Raw genomic sequence first — 17,415 nt, 5'->3', positions numbered from 1 at the left:
CAGCCTGTGATCATGGCTGCTGCTCTTTCCACCTCTGTGCCTGTTTCCTCATCTGTAAAACAAGGCTGCTGACCCAGGTCGCAGCACCTTCCTCTACTTAACATCTGAACAGCGTTAAGGGGCTGATGTTGTATAAATAACAGAGCAGGAACCTGCAAGCAAGGCTGGGGTAGCCAGGCTGAGCCACCTTTACAAAGTGCAGGCTGTTGCAGGAGACCTGGGAGAAGAGGTCTCCCATACCCACTGCTGTGAGTACCCACTGCTGCGAGTACCCACTGCTGCAAGCGCTGCTTCTGTTTGTCCTCCCTGTGTCCAGCACGCCATGCTTCCCCAGAGCACTCCCCTGGAGACTCCCTTCTCAGAATATAAAAGAGGCCAGCCTCATGACTCTGTTGTCAATCACTCACACACTCACACTCACACACACACGTTTGCTCTGGATCCTACTACCTCTTTGCATGAAAATTCTGAGAGGTCTTTTTGACTTCTTCCCATCACAATGCCCACCCCCTCCGGTGCCCACAGGAACAGCTGGCCCATGCTCCCACCCACAACCGAGCTACATGCACCCCATCCCTTTCTCGAATGTCCAGTCCAGGTATTTGCCAATGTGCTTTCTCAAAGGTGAGCAAGTGCAGAGCCCTCGCAGTCCTCGAGTGCAGCCGACTTCCCCGGAGCGTCTGATCATCCCCCGCCCCAGGTTCCCCCTTGCCACTCTCCTCGCCCACACTCCCAGAGGGACCACTCCTGCTGCTTCCCACTACCCAGCTCCAGCAGCCTTGCATCTGAGAACTACAGGCAGAGGCATCATGTGGAGACTGGACACACCGTATCAGGAGGCTGGGGAATGGGAAGGAAGGGTGCAGGCGAGGAGAGGACACCTTGCTGAGGACTGAACCTGAGGCCAACGGGACCAGCCATCCAGGAGGAGGCAGATGGCCTTATGAGGTGGAGCCATCCTGCCGGCCCCTCCACCGCCCAGCAGAGACCCCCACCAACCACTGTGTGTGGAGGACACAGAACACACCACCTGCTCCGTGTCCACATCACAGTGCACAATAGTGGATCTGGGTTTTGTGGGGCTTGAAAGCTGAGTTGAGGGAAAGAAAAAAAACAAATATGTAACTTGCAAATTTAACCAAAACGTATGATCACACAGCCATATAGCAGGGGTCCCTCCTCGGGCTGTGGAACGGGTCCCAACAAATGAGGGGCCATGAACCTTCAGCTTCATTGGCTGCATGATAAATCCACACACAGCTTCCTCGAGGCCAGTAACGGGGGCTCTGTTATATCCCGACCCCCGGAAAGGTGCCTGTACACTGTAGGCACTCAATAAACAGACACTGAAGAATGAGCTGCAGCCATCACCCACGTCAGATAAATATTCTTTTATTCTCAGACTCTGCTATGACGCTGCAGCACAGGTATTCAGATCTCATGGGGACATGAAACCCTTATTCACAGGGTGCTTGGCGCAGAGTCACCTGCCAGGGTGAGTGCACTTCCTGGGTGACGGTGACTGCTGCCAGGACTAAGGGAGACCGACAGGAACTCAGTGACACCACACAGTAGCCACGGTCCTAACAACGTGATACATGGGCCAATTTCAAGGCTGGAAGCCCAGGAGAAGCAGCAGAAGAGCTGCCTAGATTAGAGACACAGCAATGGACACAATGACTGGGCCTCACCAGGCCCACAACCCAGGATATCCTGCACCAATGGCTGCTGTGTCATTCGGACAAAAACAAAACCAGGTGCCACCAAGACCCTGAAAAACCAAACCACTGAAGAGACAGAAACTCTTGAAAAGTAAAACCAATCTATAAAATAGTGTCTGGAAACTCTGTGCCTGGTGCCAATCTGCAGCAAAGTCAACAAAGAGTAAAAAATAAAACTTTAACACCTGAGTAAAAAGCAATAATGGGTTCACCTACAATCACTACTGGCTAGTCCAAAAGTGACTTAAAAGTGAAAATATTATCAGCCAGAGATTAAGAATGTAACTTCATCAAAAAGTCAATGTTAAATGAACAGTTCATTAAAAGTTTTTTGTTTAAAAAAACCCCCAACTTTCCCTAATAGCTATTTCAAGTAAGATCAGCCAGAAAGGCATACAACCGTCGGGGCGCTCACTGCCGAACACTGAAGGACGCCAAGGACAGCAGGTTGGTGGCGGCGGCAGTGGGCCCGGGGGAGTCAGTGTACTGGATGATGTACTCCGGGTAGGCCTGGTGCTTCTCAAAGACCACGAAAATGGAGGGGTCAGACACGCGGTTCACGCAGCTGTCGTACAAGACGTTGCCCTGGCCCTCCTTGGCCGGGGGGCGGACAAAGTTGGCGTTGCCTCGGATGAATTCGCCCACCAGCACCCGAGCCAGGAACATCGTGTGGGACTTGGTGTCAGTTTTGCTGTAGTGGTGGGAATACGCGGCATCCCGGGCAAAGTAGCTCCCTGCAAGGACACCAGGGCTGGGCTGGGCACCGGGGGACAGCCCACGGCCGGAAGAGGCACGCCGGCGTCCTGCAACCCTGGCGAGGCCAGTGGCCCCTGCCCTCCCTCTGCTCCCGTCTTTCCAGCTTTTCCCTTGTAAGGAGCATCAGAGGGGTCACCGAACTCTGAGACAGAAAACTCCTTTCAAGTCAGGATCTGTCACTCAAATCCTAAACGTCTCTGGACACCTCGTTACTGAGCCCCCATCCCCCGCCCAGAACCTCCATTTCCTGAGCCATAAAACGGGGCTGTCGGGCCCGACCTCCCAGGGCTGGTGTGGAACGTGGCTAAGACCCCACACACGGAACACAGCGCAGATACCGGCAGCCCAATGTACGGACTCATGAGCCCTGTCGAATGGGGGCCTGAGCTGGAAGCTGCGCCTACACATTCAGGTTCACAGCCCACCACTGGCTCTTGTGCACCTCGACCCCGCAGCCGTCAGCACGCAGGACGGAAGCTAACGGATGGACTAGGCAGAGGGGCTGCTGACTGCAGACCACACCACTACGAGATTCTCTCCATCTAGTAACCGTGTTGTGGTTACAGAAGAGAATGTTCCTGTTCTTAGGAGGTGTTACGGGGTGAAGGGGTATGATGTATGCCGCCTACTCCCAAATGGTTCAGAAATAAGGGAAGGGGTGATAAAGCCAATGTGAAAAGTGTTAAAGCTGATGAACTAGGTAAAATTCACGTGGGATATTATTCTTGCACCTTTCCTGTGAGTTTGAAATTATTTTCAAAGTTTAAAAATAACTAAGAGACAGGAAAACGGGGAACTCACATTATAGTAAGAATGACATATTTACACGAGCGTATCTGAGCATTCAGATTTCTACTCTAAGGAAACAGCACAGGCAGGTGGGGACCTGACTCAGGGCTGGGAAGGGTCCCACAGGGATGCAGCCCTATTTCCCAGTGAAGCCAAACCACAGCCTAAGCAGGGCCAGCCCTGCTCAAACCCTGGCTCGGGCCCAGGGCTGCACACAGGGGAATGAGAGTGAGGTGCCGCCGACTGGGCACCCCGCACCCTGGCCAGTGCTCGCTGGGTCTGAACCGCCGGCTCAGCTCATGCTGGTTCCCGCCACGCCCTCCATCCATTTGCTTTAAAGTGGTTTCCGAGCCCTGGACAGCGACGCAAAGAGGGTTCTGCCAGCAGAGGCCGCCTCACACTTACCCCTGCCGTAGGAAGTACCATGCAGACCGCTGACCCGCCAGTCAAAGTTCTGCTGGCAGATGGCGTCAATGAAACCGGTGCTGGTGCCGTGGAACAGCTGCCTCTCATCCACTGTCTTGCCACCGTTTCTCTTCTGCATCTGCTCCTTCTGCCTAGAATCACGGGAGTGAACGTGCGCTGGCGGCAGAGCGCGCCTGCCACCAAACACAGGCCACCCGGCCCAAGAAACACATTGTATTAGATGTGTCACGAGACCAGGAGCCACGGGTCCAGGAGACTCCAGCCAGGGGGCCAGGGGCCAGAAAAGGCGAGAGAAGGGCCTGGCTGAGAGCAGCGGGAAGGCTTCCCTCCAGGGCCCCAGGCCTGCACTGCTCCATGAAGCCCCAAAGCAGACAGACCAGCCCTTGGAAGGCAAGTGTGCTTCGTCCCACCACCCTGCTTCCGCCTGGAGCTTAGCCAGGGGAGCTGGAAGATGCTGGCTGGGGGTGGGAGGGGGGCCTCCTTCTCCCTCTCCTGTAAGTTACCTTGATCTCGTCACCGGAGCCAGAGTTCAGATTACACTGCTCCAACCTCTTGTGGGGAAGGTCGGCAGGAGCCCAGGCCCACTGCGGTGACCTGCTGTGGGCTCCTCCCCACACAAACAAGTGCCTGAGAACATGCCAGTCCTCAGGCACAAGAAGGAGGCCCCTGCTCTCTGGCTGCCAGGACAGCAGCTTTACACTCCCCAGGGTGTGGGTGGCTTATTCGGACCCGTCCCCTGTTGGTCTTCAGGGAGGCCGAGGGCACTAGTGCAGGAGCCAGCTGTGTCTCTAGGGAAGCCGCAGCCTCCCATCTCCCTGGAGGAACATACCAGCACTGAGCTTGTACAGATGAGGAGGTGGACAGGACAGGGACACAGCTCCTGATCCCAGCAGCACTGGACAAACAGTGGCTGCTATCTCGGATTGTCCCTGCAGCCCAGGGCATGTCTGGTAAGCAGCTGGCTGCGGGGACAGAGGCACCAGCCCAAGAGCGAGCCCCCAACGCACCACTGGTAGACTTCCCAGAGGGCCACGTTCTGGACCCGTTCAATCTTCTGAACGTAGTAGAGAGGCATCGTATGGGTGAAGAGGTTCCAGACCTTTTGAAACTCCTCTGAGGACGAAGGGAGGGCGATCCTCTGTAAGGGCCAAATATTTTTACTCTGTTATCATCGAAGTGTAGAATATACATCTCTTCCCAAGGCTGCTCATGAAATGCCAGAACCACAGGCAAACCCAGACGGCGTCTACCATGCTCCCCTTTACTTCAAGGGGCAGTCTCTCCAGGCTCCGGATGCATGCTATTTGTGGTCACTTCTCTCCTCTCCACTGTGAAGCCAGCCTAAAGGACAGGCAGGCAATGCTATGTGAGTACCACTCTGGCTGCCCCCAGCACACTCCTGGTTCTTCTTCTGACCCCACACAGGGCCGACTACAGAGTCGACAAGACCACGGAGCTGGTGCCAACAGATGTGGAACACACACATCTGGCAGAGAGGAGGCAAACCCTGCCACAGGCAGCAATGCTACGTGAGCCCCACACACGGAGAGCGCTGAGCGAGAGGCCAGGCTGGCAGACGGCACACAGCAGCCCAGGAGCTCAGCAAGACCCACGGGCGCCCCTCCCTCCCAGCTGAGCCCGCCCTTCCCTTAGTGTCTGGCTCTGGGAAGCAACACTCCTGATGAGCCCAGAGGGGCCCCTGACTCGCAGCCCCCAACTGTCTCACAGAGTGACAAGCCACAAATCCCTGCCCTTGCAGCCTAGACCCCAAGCAGCCTCCCTGTTCCTGGCTCCACGAGGCTTGGCCCAGTGACAGCCTGACCTGGGATCACCGTCCTCCCCCACCGAGTGCAGCTGTATAATAACCACCTCAGCCCCCAAAGACCCTAAATGATCAGTACTCTGTGTAAACATCCATGGGTCTCTGCAACCCAAAATCTGACTTTGGTTTCCTTGCTCCCATCTCACTAGATGCCACCAAACCCTCTCCTCCCTCAAGCCCTGCCCTCCCAGCCTGGAGCCTGGCAAGGACTCCCGCACCTATCATGGCCCGCACCTCGGCCCCCTGACCAGGGCACTCCACAGCTCGGCCCTGACCTCCCTCTCCTGTCCCCCAGCCTCCGCCTATGCACGCCCTCCACCCGAGACACTCCGTGTCCTGACTTGGGTTCCTTCCCCAGCCAGTTCCCATCAACTGGTGTGTCCTTCCCCACCCTCTGCCTGTGTAAGCGCCAGCCACCATTAGGTGTGGACCTGGTGACACCTTCCTTGATCCCTGAAATACAGTCGCCTGGTCCCCTGATGGCCGAGTACTGTCTGCACAGTGCTTGCCAGGTCAGAGGCCAGTCAGAGTGCTCCAGGTACATGGGGCGTCATCGGACACCGGCCTGAGCTCTCTGCTCAACTCAGCGTGGCGCCCACTGCAACTCGCTGAACAGACTGTTCCTTCTCTCATCTTCTAGTAAGTTCCTAGCACCTCCCAACAGCAACTCCCCTTCTAGATGGTCCTCATCACACCAAACCTTCTGCTGGCTTCTTTCCCTTTTCTTGCTTAGTAAAACTTTTATTAGCTAAGCAGCTCTTAAGCAGGATCCTTATTTATGCCCCTCCTAGAAAATCTCCAGTTCGTCAACCTCCCTCCACCATACATCCTCTCCCCTCAAGCCATGGCCACCTCCTGGGTAGTCATCTAGCCGTAAAATCCCCAAGATCTGAAAGAAACCAAACCTCGCACGCACCTCTCAGCGGTGGAGGACACAGCGTGGTCCACTCACACTCACCTGTGTCTAAGGACACCCTCCTTCCCAGCCTGGGGCAGTGCCAGTCTCATACCTTAAAGCCGGTGTCCGGCAGGGCCAAGTGGTCCCAATGCTCAGGGATGCTCTTTAGGCCTTGGGAATTGACGCTGTTACAAAATGTAAAAAGAAACACTTAGTTTGTTCTTAGACGTAAGTACGTTTCCCAGAGGTGCCTCCAGCAGCCGAGGCCATCAGTCTTGAGCGTCAGCGTACCGTTCTGTAAAAGCAGGGAGGAGGCGAGGAAGCACATAACCACACTCTCCACCACATGACAGCATTCCATCTTTGCCGATGTGGTCAAAACCAAAACCAAACCCAAAACCAATCAGGTGCGAGGGATCCACTTCTCACGTGCATCCCAACTCCAACACACAAGGGACAGAGCATATGACTAAAGCAGCACACCCAAACCCTCATCCATGATTCTGAAATTCAAAGAGCCCTGAAACTTTCATTAAAAACAGCCTCAACGGGACTTCCCTGGTGACACAGTGGTTAAGAATCCACCTGCCAATGCAGGGGACACACGTTCGAGCCCTGGTCTGGGAAGATCGCACATGCCGCAGAGCAACTAAGCCCGTGTACCACAACTACTGAGCCTGCGCCCTAGAGCCCACAAGCCACAACTACTGAAGCCCGCGCACCACAACTACTGAGCCTGCGTGCCACAACTACTGAAGCCCGTGTGCCTAGAGCCTGCGCTCCATGAAAAGAGAAGCCACCGCAATGAGAAGCCTGCGCACCTGAACAGAGTAGCCCTGCTCGCCGCAACTAGAGAAAGCCCACGCACAGCGAAGACCCAATGCAGCCAAAAATAAATAAAATAAAAAATAAATTTAAAATTCTGTGAATTCAGAACACAATGATAAAAAAATTTTTAAAAACCCAACAGCCTCAATGAAACTAACACAACCTTGTAAATCAACTATACTCCAAGAAAAAAACAAATTAATTAAAAACAACAGCCTCAATGACATATAACTGGCATATAAAACATTTTTTAAAACATAAAATTGGGCTTCCCTGGTGGCGCAGTGGTTGAGATACTGCCTGCCGATGCAGGGGACACGGGTTCGTGCCCCGGTCTGGGAAGATCCCACATGCCGTGGAGCGGCTAGGCCCGTGAGCCATGGCCACTGAGCCTGCGCGTCCGGAGCCTGTGCTCTGCAACGGGAGAGGCCACAACAGTGAGAGGCCCCTGTGCCGCAAAAACAAACAAACAAACAAAAACATAAAATTGATGTCAAAATTCATTTGGCAGTAGAAATTTGACTTGAACTGCTAAAAGGCTACTTGTGGTCTATATATATTTCCTTCTTACAGTGACTATGCATATTTTTACTGCAAAAAAATATTAGCATATTTAATTGCATGTATCACATAATACAAAGCAGCACATGCTCTTTCTAATAATGAAATAAAAATAAAAACTGATTTCTAAAAAACACATGGCCCAAAGGATTTAGAAATAAGGACTGTGAAACTCTAACTCCAAATCATTCCTATTCAGTTTCAGAATGCTGTTCTTCCTACAATAGATCTACCTTCTGTTTCTGCTGGCATGAGACATGTACCTTCATCCTAAGCCTCAAAGAACTCCCACAAATAACTTTCCTAGGAAAATGGCACAGTTTAAAAATAACTAAAAAAAAGGTCCCACAAGCAAGAATCAACCAGAAACTGACCCATGAAGACTTAAGATGCTGAAATTACCAGGCAGATTATAAAACAACTATTCTTTCTATGTTTAAAGAAATAAAAGACAAACTTTAAAAACATATGCAAGGTGAAGTCAGTCAGAAAAAGAAAAACAAATACCAAATGTTAACACATATATATGGAATCTAAAAAAAAAAAGAATGGTACGGATGAATCTAGTGGCAGGGCAGGAATAAAGACGTAGACATAGAGAATGGACTTGAGGACATGGGGGAGGAGGGGGAAGCTGGGGCAAAGTGAGAGTAGCATCAATATACATACACTACCGAATGCAAAATAATTAGCTAGTGGGAAGCAGCAGCATAGCACAGGGAGATCAGTTCAGTGCTTTGCGATGACCTAGAGACATGGGATAGGGAGGGTGGGAGGGAGCCTCAATAGGGAGGGGATATGGGGATATATGTATGCATTATGACTGATTCACTTCGTCGTACAACAGAAACTAACACAGTATTGTGAAGCAATTATATTCCAATAAAGATCTATTTAAAAAATCATATGCAAGGAACAGAAAACTGTAAAAAGACCTGGAGGATCTGAAAAGAAAAAAACAAACAGAACTTGTAGAAATGAAAATACAATCCCTGAAGAAGAAGTTCAATGGACAGGCTTACTAGCAAATGAGATGACCTAAAGAGAGGGTGAGCAAGCTGAAAGGTAGGGGCAGTGAAATTATTCAGAATGTGGCGCAGAGCAGGAAGGAGACAAACAAGGCAGGGAAGAAGCCAAGACATGGAGAGCAGAGTGAGAAGGCTTGAATCTGGTGAGAGCCAAACTGAACCTCCAAAAAGAGAGTAGCTACAACAGCATGGAGGCAATTTTCAAATAGAACTAATGAGACATACCAACCTACAGACTTAAGAAGCAGAAAGGATCTCAAACAGGACAAATAAAAACACATACCCAGACACACCACAGTGAGAGTGCATAATACAAAGACAAACAGAAAATCTTAAAAGCAGCCAGAAGGGGAAAAAAAGTGATTCTGGAAGAAAGCATCAGTTAGACCAACAGCTGATTTCTCAAAAGCAGCAATGGAAACCAAAGCACAGTGGAGTGATATCTTCAATGTTTCAAAAGAAAATAACTACAAGTAAAATGTCTACACCCAGTGAAAATATCCCTAAGATTGAGGGCAAAATAAAGACGTATTCAGGCAAAGAAAAGCAGATTTTTTTTCCCCAATAGAGCTTCATCTAAGGAAATTTGAAAAGACAGAGAAAATGGTATAAGTGGGAGTAAATTTAATGAAACAGTCATAGTGTAAAAAAGCAGTATCTCATGAAGTTAAAAAATAGCAAGTCCAGAGGAAGGTAAATGGAATAAAGTATATGAAGGATCTGTGTTAGCTGGTAGGACAGCAAAGATATTGACTGACTTATACCTAAGTGAAAAACTCATGTTGTAATTTCTAGAGTGGCCTTAAAAAAAAAAACAGTAATAAGAGTGTATAACTTCCAAACTAGTAGAGAGGAATAAATTAAATGACAAAATATATCAAAAAGAAGGTAAGAAAAAAATAAGACAATCATATGAAAAAAACTTCATGGAGGATGAAAGGACAGTAATGAACTAATAAACCAGATACCTGATGTGTAAATGCCATTTCAATCCTTAAACTTCTGAATATGGAGATCATATTGTGACCCCATTAATTATGTAAATAGACGATTTGTTTCTAAAAGTGACCCACACATGAGTCCCAGGTGGCCACAGAGGCCCAAGAAGACTCGCTTGCTGGAGTCATGACCACCAGCTACCATCACGTAAGTTAGAGGGAAGCACAACGCACTTCACTGCACCAATGTGCGTGACAGAGCAGGGAGATCCTGAATCCCTCATATCTTACTCTGAATTTAACCAAAATAACCACTCATTTCTGACGTGGTGTCTGCCGTGGTCCCCTGAAAACTACGTAGAGTGACAACAAAAGAGATCCAGTCTCAGAAAGGAGACAGATAAGTTTTTCTAAACTGCATCTAGGGTAGGCTCTGGATAGGGAGAGACTAAAAAATGACATCCAGAAGTATCACTCATAGTTAACCAAAACTAAATCCAGAAGCACTCCACAGGAGAGAATGAAACATTTAACTAAATAATAAATATTTCTGCATGGTAAAATACTTCATAGACAAAGCCAAAAGGCAAACAACAAATGAAGAAAACACATTGCAATTTATTTATATAACAAACCAAGGGCTGATCTCCCCATTAGATAGAAGACTCTTAATGTTTAAGAAAAATACCAAAATATTGAGAGAAGAATGGACCAAAAGACGAACAGTCCACTGAAAAAGAAAGGCAAATGGCCCTTACATGTAGGAAAAAATATTAAACCTCACCCATAAGAGAAAGTACATTAAATACACTGAAACACCCTTTCCCACCTATGAGAACAGCAAAAATCCAAGAGCTTGATGACTCCCTCTGTTGGCAAGGGGGAGGGAAGCAGGCACCTCACACATTCTGGGGTGAGTGCATAACAGTTCCACCCCACAAAGAGGAACTTGCATTTACCTTCTAGGACTCTAACCTGAGGACCCACCTCCACAAATGAAATAGCACATACACCAGACATCCTTTGTGGTATCATACTTGTAACAGCAAAAGATTGAAAAAAGGCAAAAACATCCCTCAAAAGGGGACAGATTAAACTATGGTACATGCAAATGATGGAGAACTGTGAAGACAGAAACAGAATTTAGAAGACTTCAATGAACTGAAAGGGAGTAATTTTTTTTTTCAATATTTGTATATACTGTGAAATGATCACAATAAATCTAGTAATGATCTATTTTTAAGTGAAAAACAAAAGGTACAGAATAGTATATATAGAATGTTACCTTTTATGCAAGGAAAGGAAAATAATAAGATACTTTTGTATATGCATTTGCTCATTTTTGCAAAAATAAACACAGAAAGATAAACCAGAAACTGATGAAAATGGTTGCCCATCATAGAAACAGTGTGGAGATAACAGTGAGAATACTGACTACTGAGTACATCTTTTCATATAGTTTTGACTTTTAAATCATGTTTTACACATAGCCAAAAATAAATTTTAATAAGAAAGGGAGGAAGGAAGGCACACTTGGCTTCGAAGGAAACAGGGAGCGGAAACCCCAGGAGGTTACTTTGTTAGACTCACAAGTACTCTATTTGCTTGGATTGATAATACCTTTTCCCTCTACCTTCTTTAAATGACCCTGCCATGCTCCACAAACACAACCACTGAAGTCCATCTGTGAAATCTTTCTTTTTTTAACATCTTTATTGGCGTATAATTGCTTTACAATGGTGTGTTAGTTTCTGCTTTATAACTACGTATGTTTCCATATCTCTTCCCTCTTGTGTCTCCCTCCCTCCCACCCTCCCTATCCCACCCCTCTAGGCAAACTACCGAGCTGATCTCCCTGTGCTATGCGGCTGCTTCCCAGTAGCTATCTATTTTACTTTTGGTAGTGTATATATGTCCATACATACATCTGTGAAATATTAAAAGAAGAAACAGAAACACTGTAAGTTCTCTGTGAAACAGAAATGAGCCAGGTTTCTCCGGCTGATGGAAGGTGCAGTCTGCTAACAGCAGCGCTGGCTATAGCTCTGGCTACAGTCCCGGCTTGGGCTGTCACACACCCAAACTAATGGGCACCATGGTACCTCTCACCATCCAGGCCACCCTCCCCCAGTAAGTGGCCGTGGGGATTGGGAAGAACTGACCCCTCCCCCAGCTCCAATCCTAGCACACTTGCCTCAAGCCTAAAACTACTGATTCAGAGGGGTCTGATCAGTTTGCAAAGCTCACAGATTTGCCCCTGTCAGCTACAGGAGGGCCCTGCCTGCTCCTAAATGCATAGAAGGCCAGGCACTACCCTCGTGGCTTCTGGCAGCCTGTGACATAAGGGATCCCAGCCTGGGGATGAAGTTGGCCCATTAGTGCCTGCAGCACCTGTTTTTGGTATTCCATGATATCCAAGTACTAAAATAATGGGGTTTTATTGGTGTAATTTTTGGTGTATTTCAACATTTACAAAAATTCAGGTCTGTGACTCAATTATTCACTTGAAAAGACAAGCTGATGAGCTGGCTTCAAGTCTAGACTGGCTTGCAGATCACAAGCAGCCCTATAGTTACATATCACAAAGCCTCTACCCACAAAGATAATTCTTTCTCTGTTTCAAAGCCTTTCCAACTAGTGGAATATGCACGTCAGTAGTCAAACTGCTACAGGTGACTCTACACTGGAATTGCCATTCATACATGACACAACTGGAGGAAAAAGAGGAACCTAAAATCCTTTGTTAGAAACAAAAACCAGTTTGCTACCAGTGGAAAAAACCTGACTAACAAACATACACGCAAATGAACAGAAAAACCCAAAGAGCTATTTAAAGAGATTTCCTGCAAGTTATAAAACAAAAGATATAATCACTTGAAGATGGAAACAGAAAATATTAGGAGTTAGATTATTACTATTTCCTCACCATTCTCTAAGTCAGTCTAAACTAAGAAAGAACTTTTTGGCTTCTGGAAAAATCTGCACAAGAATACCTGATGTCTCAGTAACATCACTGGCAAACTTAAAGATAAAACATCTAATTAAGTGATTTTTCTGGTGTCTTTTTCCTTTATTTTATGTTGTGTTTGGCTTATCATTTAATGCTTTGTTAACTGCAGCTACATCATCATTAAATGATCATACACCAAACATTTACTTTTTATAAATTTATGTTGTATTTTATAACTTTATAATACATGCTACTATGTTTTCATATGTTTTCATTTGAATGTGGTAAATATACACTGATTTTTCTGTTTCATGAAGCCTCAACCTTCTTATAGATCCCTCAAATGAACAGCAGCACTTTGGTATTAAGTGAAGGAAAGTACAAATACACTCAGAGGAGGGCCAGGCACAGGAAACAGAGACGGAGAGTGCCAGGGCATAAGTCTGCAAGCCAGCTAACCCTCTTAATGCTGTAGCTAGTCTGAGTAGGTTTTGTACCTGCAGTGGAGCACACAACAACTGATACACGCACAAGTTCCCCAAATGCCACCTACCAGGTCTGCTTCATCTTCACATCCTGGGGAGATACGTATTTGGGTCTCCGGCAAACCTTTCTAACTGTGCCATAGACCAGGTTTTTCTGAACGAAGGCTGGGGAAAAAAAACAAAACAAAACCCATATACACATATGGGATAGCAATGTTTTATAAACACAAATTAAATGGGCTGGAAAGCTAATCCAAATGTAAAGCTCACAATCAGTCTGTTAAAAAAATAAGGCAATTTTACACATTTCAAATATTCAAAAAGAAAATAGGTATCTGTAGGAGACTGGATTTAATGAATAGATGAATGATTAGTAATTGACATATCAATTATACATGAGTGCTTTTAAATTGTTCCTTCCAATCTGGTTTAAACTATTATTTTGCTCAGCAATTTTTCCCAGCTTGGATATAAAAAAGCTTCAGCCCGGCCTGAGACTGATTTACCACATCTTGAGCCAGTGGGATTTAGAGTTAATACAATAATTTTACTCTTATGAGTTTTTTTTCTTACTTTGACTAAACTTACCCTACAGAAATACTTCTCAACTTTTTTAAACCTGGACTGTCTTTAATAAATGAAATCCTTGCCCCACTCCCAAGATTCTCAGAGTCCTCCTGAGGGCAGCAGTGGGGGAATGGGGGAACTATCTTTCATGTTGAAAAATCACAATACCTCTAAGTTACACTACATCTCCCGACCCACCAGGATAACTCTGTCAAGTCTTATTTTCTGCAGTAGAGTACAAACAATTTTCTTTCACTTGAAAAACTAACTCACCCTACTGCATTTCAGCGTACACCCGGTGATCACCTAGGCGTGTGTCCCTCATGCCACAGCCCACATGGTCATCACGAATGGGCACTCCTGGGGGGGTCCTCACATTCTAATCGGGAGCCCATAATCCAGAGATGGCTACCACAACCCCTTAAGTTACCCGTCACTCAACCTCCCACCAGTACTCTGCTAATTAGCTTAAACGGGCTTCTTATCGGTCTGTTAACTAACACTGCAATGAACCTCAAATGAGCTTTTACTGCTGAAATTAAAAGGTATTCAAGATAAGTGAACTGGATAAATATATGCAAGACCCATTCCCCACCATCCCCTAGACAGGGTAAACATGAGGCCTTCTCCCTAATTTGCCCTTAAAGAGGATATACTAGGCGAAGTCCCTAAACAAGCCCTGATCTTGGGGATTCTGCCCAACTGATACCAGCTAACAGACATCAGAATTCTGCCTCTAGAGTCTTGGCATTTGCCTTGAGTGACTGTTTCACGAGGAGTCTAAAAGGCAGAGCCAAGTCTTCCCTGATCCTACAGAACGAGTCAGTTGTGCGTGTTTCTTAAACGTCCTTGCTTCCTCGTAAATATTTAGTTACTAAATGTGAGTGGCAGGTTGCGGTCTGAGACTTGCTTTCACTCTACCTAGTAGTCAGGTTATGAAGGGAGAAGTTAACTCACCTCAAAGTGCTTCTGTGGCTACTGTTATGTACCAACAAACAAACAAAAGAACTGTGCCCACCCAAGTGAGCCTGAGTCAGTCTGCAGCAAACATGCTTCTTTCTTGCACTCTGCAATGAACTCAATGCGTGTGTTCTTCCCCACCCTCATCTCGACTGTTCTGTCCCTTGGGGGTGCTGCCTATGTTGAGAATGGTAAAGGCTGCATCTGACATTTCTGGTTGATCTGTTTTGATATTGTCCAGATACTTTAAAGAAATATTTCAAACTATGGTCAGCAGGAGTCAGGTGGGTGCTAGGCGTATAGACTTGTTCTTCAGGCCTGTCCTGACTTATTATTTCATATACTTCTCACCATCCCCTTTAACGCACTTGTGTTTATCAGACTGTGGACTGCAAACCACCTCACATATGACTTGTGTTCCCCAGCTGACACTGAAGACTGTATGTAAACAGTTCTCGCTGTAGAGTAGAAGAAACTTTTAGGCTCTCTGTACAGGCACATCGAGAGGGCAGTGATTCTACTTTAAGTAAAACCACAAGTGCTACAAACCACAAGCAAAACCAACTGGCTAAAAGCAGGCAGATACAGTGGATTTAGGATAATTCACCAAAAACACTTTGCTGCCCTCCAAACAGAAGGGCCACAAAAATAAAGAAAATAATAAACTATGCTTAAAGGAAGGCCCACTTAATTTCTTTGAAAAATGCTGAAAACTCAGAGGGATTCAGAGTTGAAAATGTGAATTGAAAGGCAAAACTGAACTGAACAGGGATGGACTGATCAATCTCTGTGAAAATGGCTTAAGAGAAGCCACAAAAAACCTGAAACTTTAAAAAAAAAAAAAAAAAGTCACAAATAAGCCACTGGAAGGCCTGACCAAAGGGTGTTTGGTCTGTTTCTGTCTATCTGCCTGTCTGTCAAGGCAACCAGAACAAGCCAAGGCCCAGACTCAGGATACCATGAGCAGAGCATCTGAAAGTCCGCTTCCCAACAATTTTAGCTGAAGTGTGTGCCTACCACGTGTTTAGCTGGCCGGCCATCTGTGCTGAAGGTGTCTACAGAAAGCAGAGTTGCACAGCAGAACCACTATGACACGTGTCAGCGACCTGGACACAGGGACGCCCATGGCCTACAGGACAACCTCCACTGCCCACAGGCTGATGCTGCCTGTCCTCCACAAGGAGGGCTCCTGTCCCCTCCCATCCCCCCACCCCCGAGGCAGCTCCCCACCCATCCCGCTGGCAGGCCTCTATCCCCGCCTTCCAGTCTGGCAGTGCTTCAGGAGCAGGGATCACCCCATCCTTCTCTTTCCTGGCTCTCAATGTGTGTGTGGACTTTCTCCAGGGTTAAAATGGAAAAGGCAAAGCCAGCAGATGACCAGGTCCTGCTGGGTGAGTGCAGCGGGTCAGGAAGTACCTTTTTTCTTTTGGCCAGATCAAGTGGCTTGCGGGATCTCAGTTCCCCAACCAGGGATTGAACCCAGGCCACAGCAGTGAAAGCCTGGAATCCTAACCACTAGGCAACCAGGGAACTCCGGAAGTACCTTTGAAGTCTAATTCGTACGTGTGCTTTCCTGCCTGGAACCTCAGAGCGGCAGCCAGGGGGTCAGACCCTGCGGCACAGTACGCCAGGTAGGCCTTCTCCAGATCGCTGCTGCTGACGCTGGTCACGGGGTGCTCCACGCCCTGTGAAGGCAAAGCCAGATACGAGGTGAAGGCAAGAAGAAGACAGACGCTGGGGCCCGTCCGTACCACCTGCAGATGTGCCCACAGTGGTTGTTTGTGTCCTGGGGGAGGCAGAGGAGAGGAGCCGGGCACGGGGCGGTGGCAGGAGAGGGAGGCACAGAAAAGGAGCCGACGCAACTGCCTCCCGAAAGCTGCTCGGGAAACGGAAGCCCGTACACGTGGACCCCGCTAACCCGGACAGTGCATGGGAGCGATGAGAGAGGGGCATTCAATTACTCGTGACAGATGATACAACCCTTCAAAGGAAGGTGAAACGTCAATGGTGAATTCTCAAATGCTGCTTCACCGAGGGCCTGAGCGACGCTACCTCCTCTGTCCCTTGTTCCCACCACCCTGTAATCAGAGTCCAGTTCTCCCTGATGTTGTCTTTTTCTGGTCTCTTGGAGAGCTCTATTTTTTCAATTATCCATTTTGATCCCTCATCCTCTTTCCCATTACCTACATGATATCGAAGATTTTGGAATGGACTGAGTTTGAATTCTGGCTCTCGAGTCTGTTTCCTCTATAACCTCAGCACGTTATTGGAACCTCTCTGAACCTCAATGATCTCAACTCTATGACAGGAATAACAAAAGAATTTAAATCATACTCATGTCATTATACAATAGGACCATCCCATCCTCAAAGAACTGGAAAAATGATTAAAATAAGGCACAGAGAGCCCTTAGCACAGTGCCTGGAACAAAAAGCAAAGGTACAGCAGAAATAGAGGCAGATACCTGGGCATACAAGGCTGAAGTTTGGGGAGGAATCTGGTCTAGAGACAGAGATGCAGACATCACTCAAGGTGGCCACCAATGTCAGAAGATCGGGGGGTGGGTTCAGGCTAGACCCCGGGAAACGCCAACATTCACAAAGGAAAGTAGAAAAACGAAGCCCATGAAGGAGACAGAGGAGGAGCAAAAAAGGAGAGTGAGGCTCAAATGTGACACATGAAACAT

The 17,415-nt window shown here is 47.5% G+C and overlaps 1 protein-coding gene across 1 annotated transcript; it reads right to left on the bottom strand.

Moving 5' to 3' along the window:
* Nucleotides 1-1,073: 1,073 nt before the first annotated feature.
* LOC114485483 (protein mono-ADP-ribosyltransferase PARP12-like) lies at nucleotides 1,074-16,642 on the bottom strand (the record flags this gene model as incomplete). The annotated part of the gene is made up of 6 exons (XM_028486971.2): nucleotides 1,074-2,455; nucleotides 3,672-3,823; nucleotides 4,700-4,830; nucleotides 6,525-6,597; nucleotides 13,271-13,367; nucleotides 16,273-16,642. Coding segments are annotated over 6 exons (1,146 nt in total), but the record flags the coding sequence as incomplete, so codon positions are not given.
* Between the last annotated feature and the right edge of the window lie 773 nt (nucleotides 16,643-17,415).

Source organism: Physeter macrocephalus, unplaced genomic scaffold, assembly GCF_002837175.3.
Source record: "Physeter macrocephalus isolate SW-GA unplaced genomic scaffold, ASM283717v5 random_1339, whole genome shotgun sequence".
Taxonomy (NCBI): Eukaryota; Metazoa; Chordata; class Mammalia; order Artiodactyla; family Physeteridae; genus Physeter; species Physeter macrocephalus.
The sequence above is the reverse complement of the archived record's forward strand: the minus strand, read 5'-3'. Positions and strand labels throughout refer to the sequence as shown.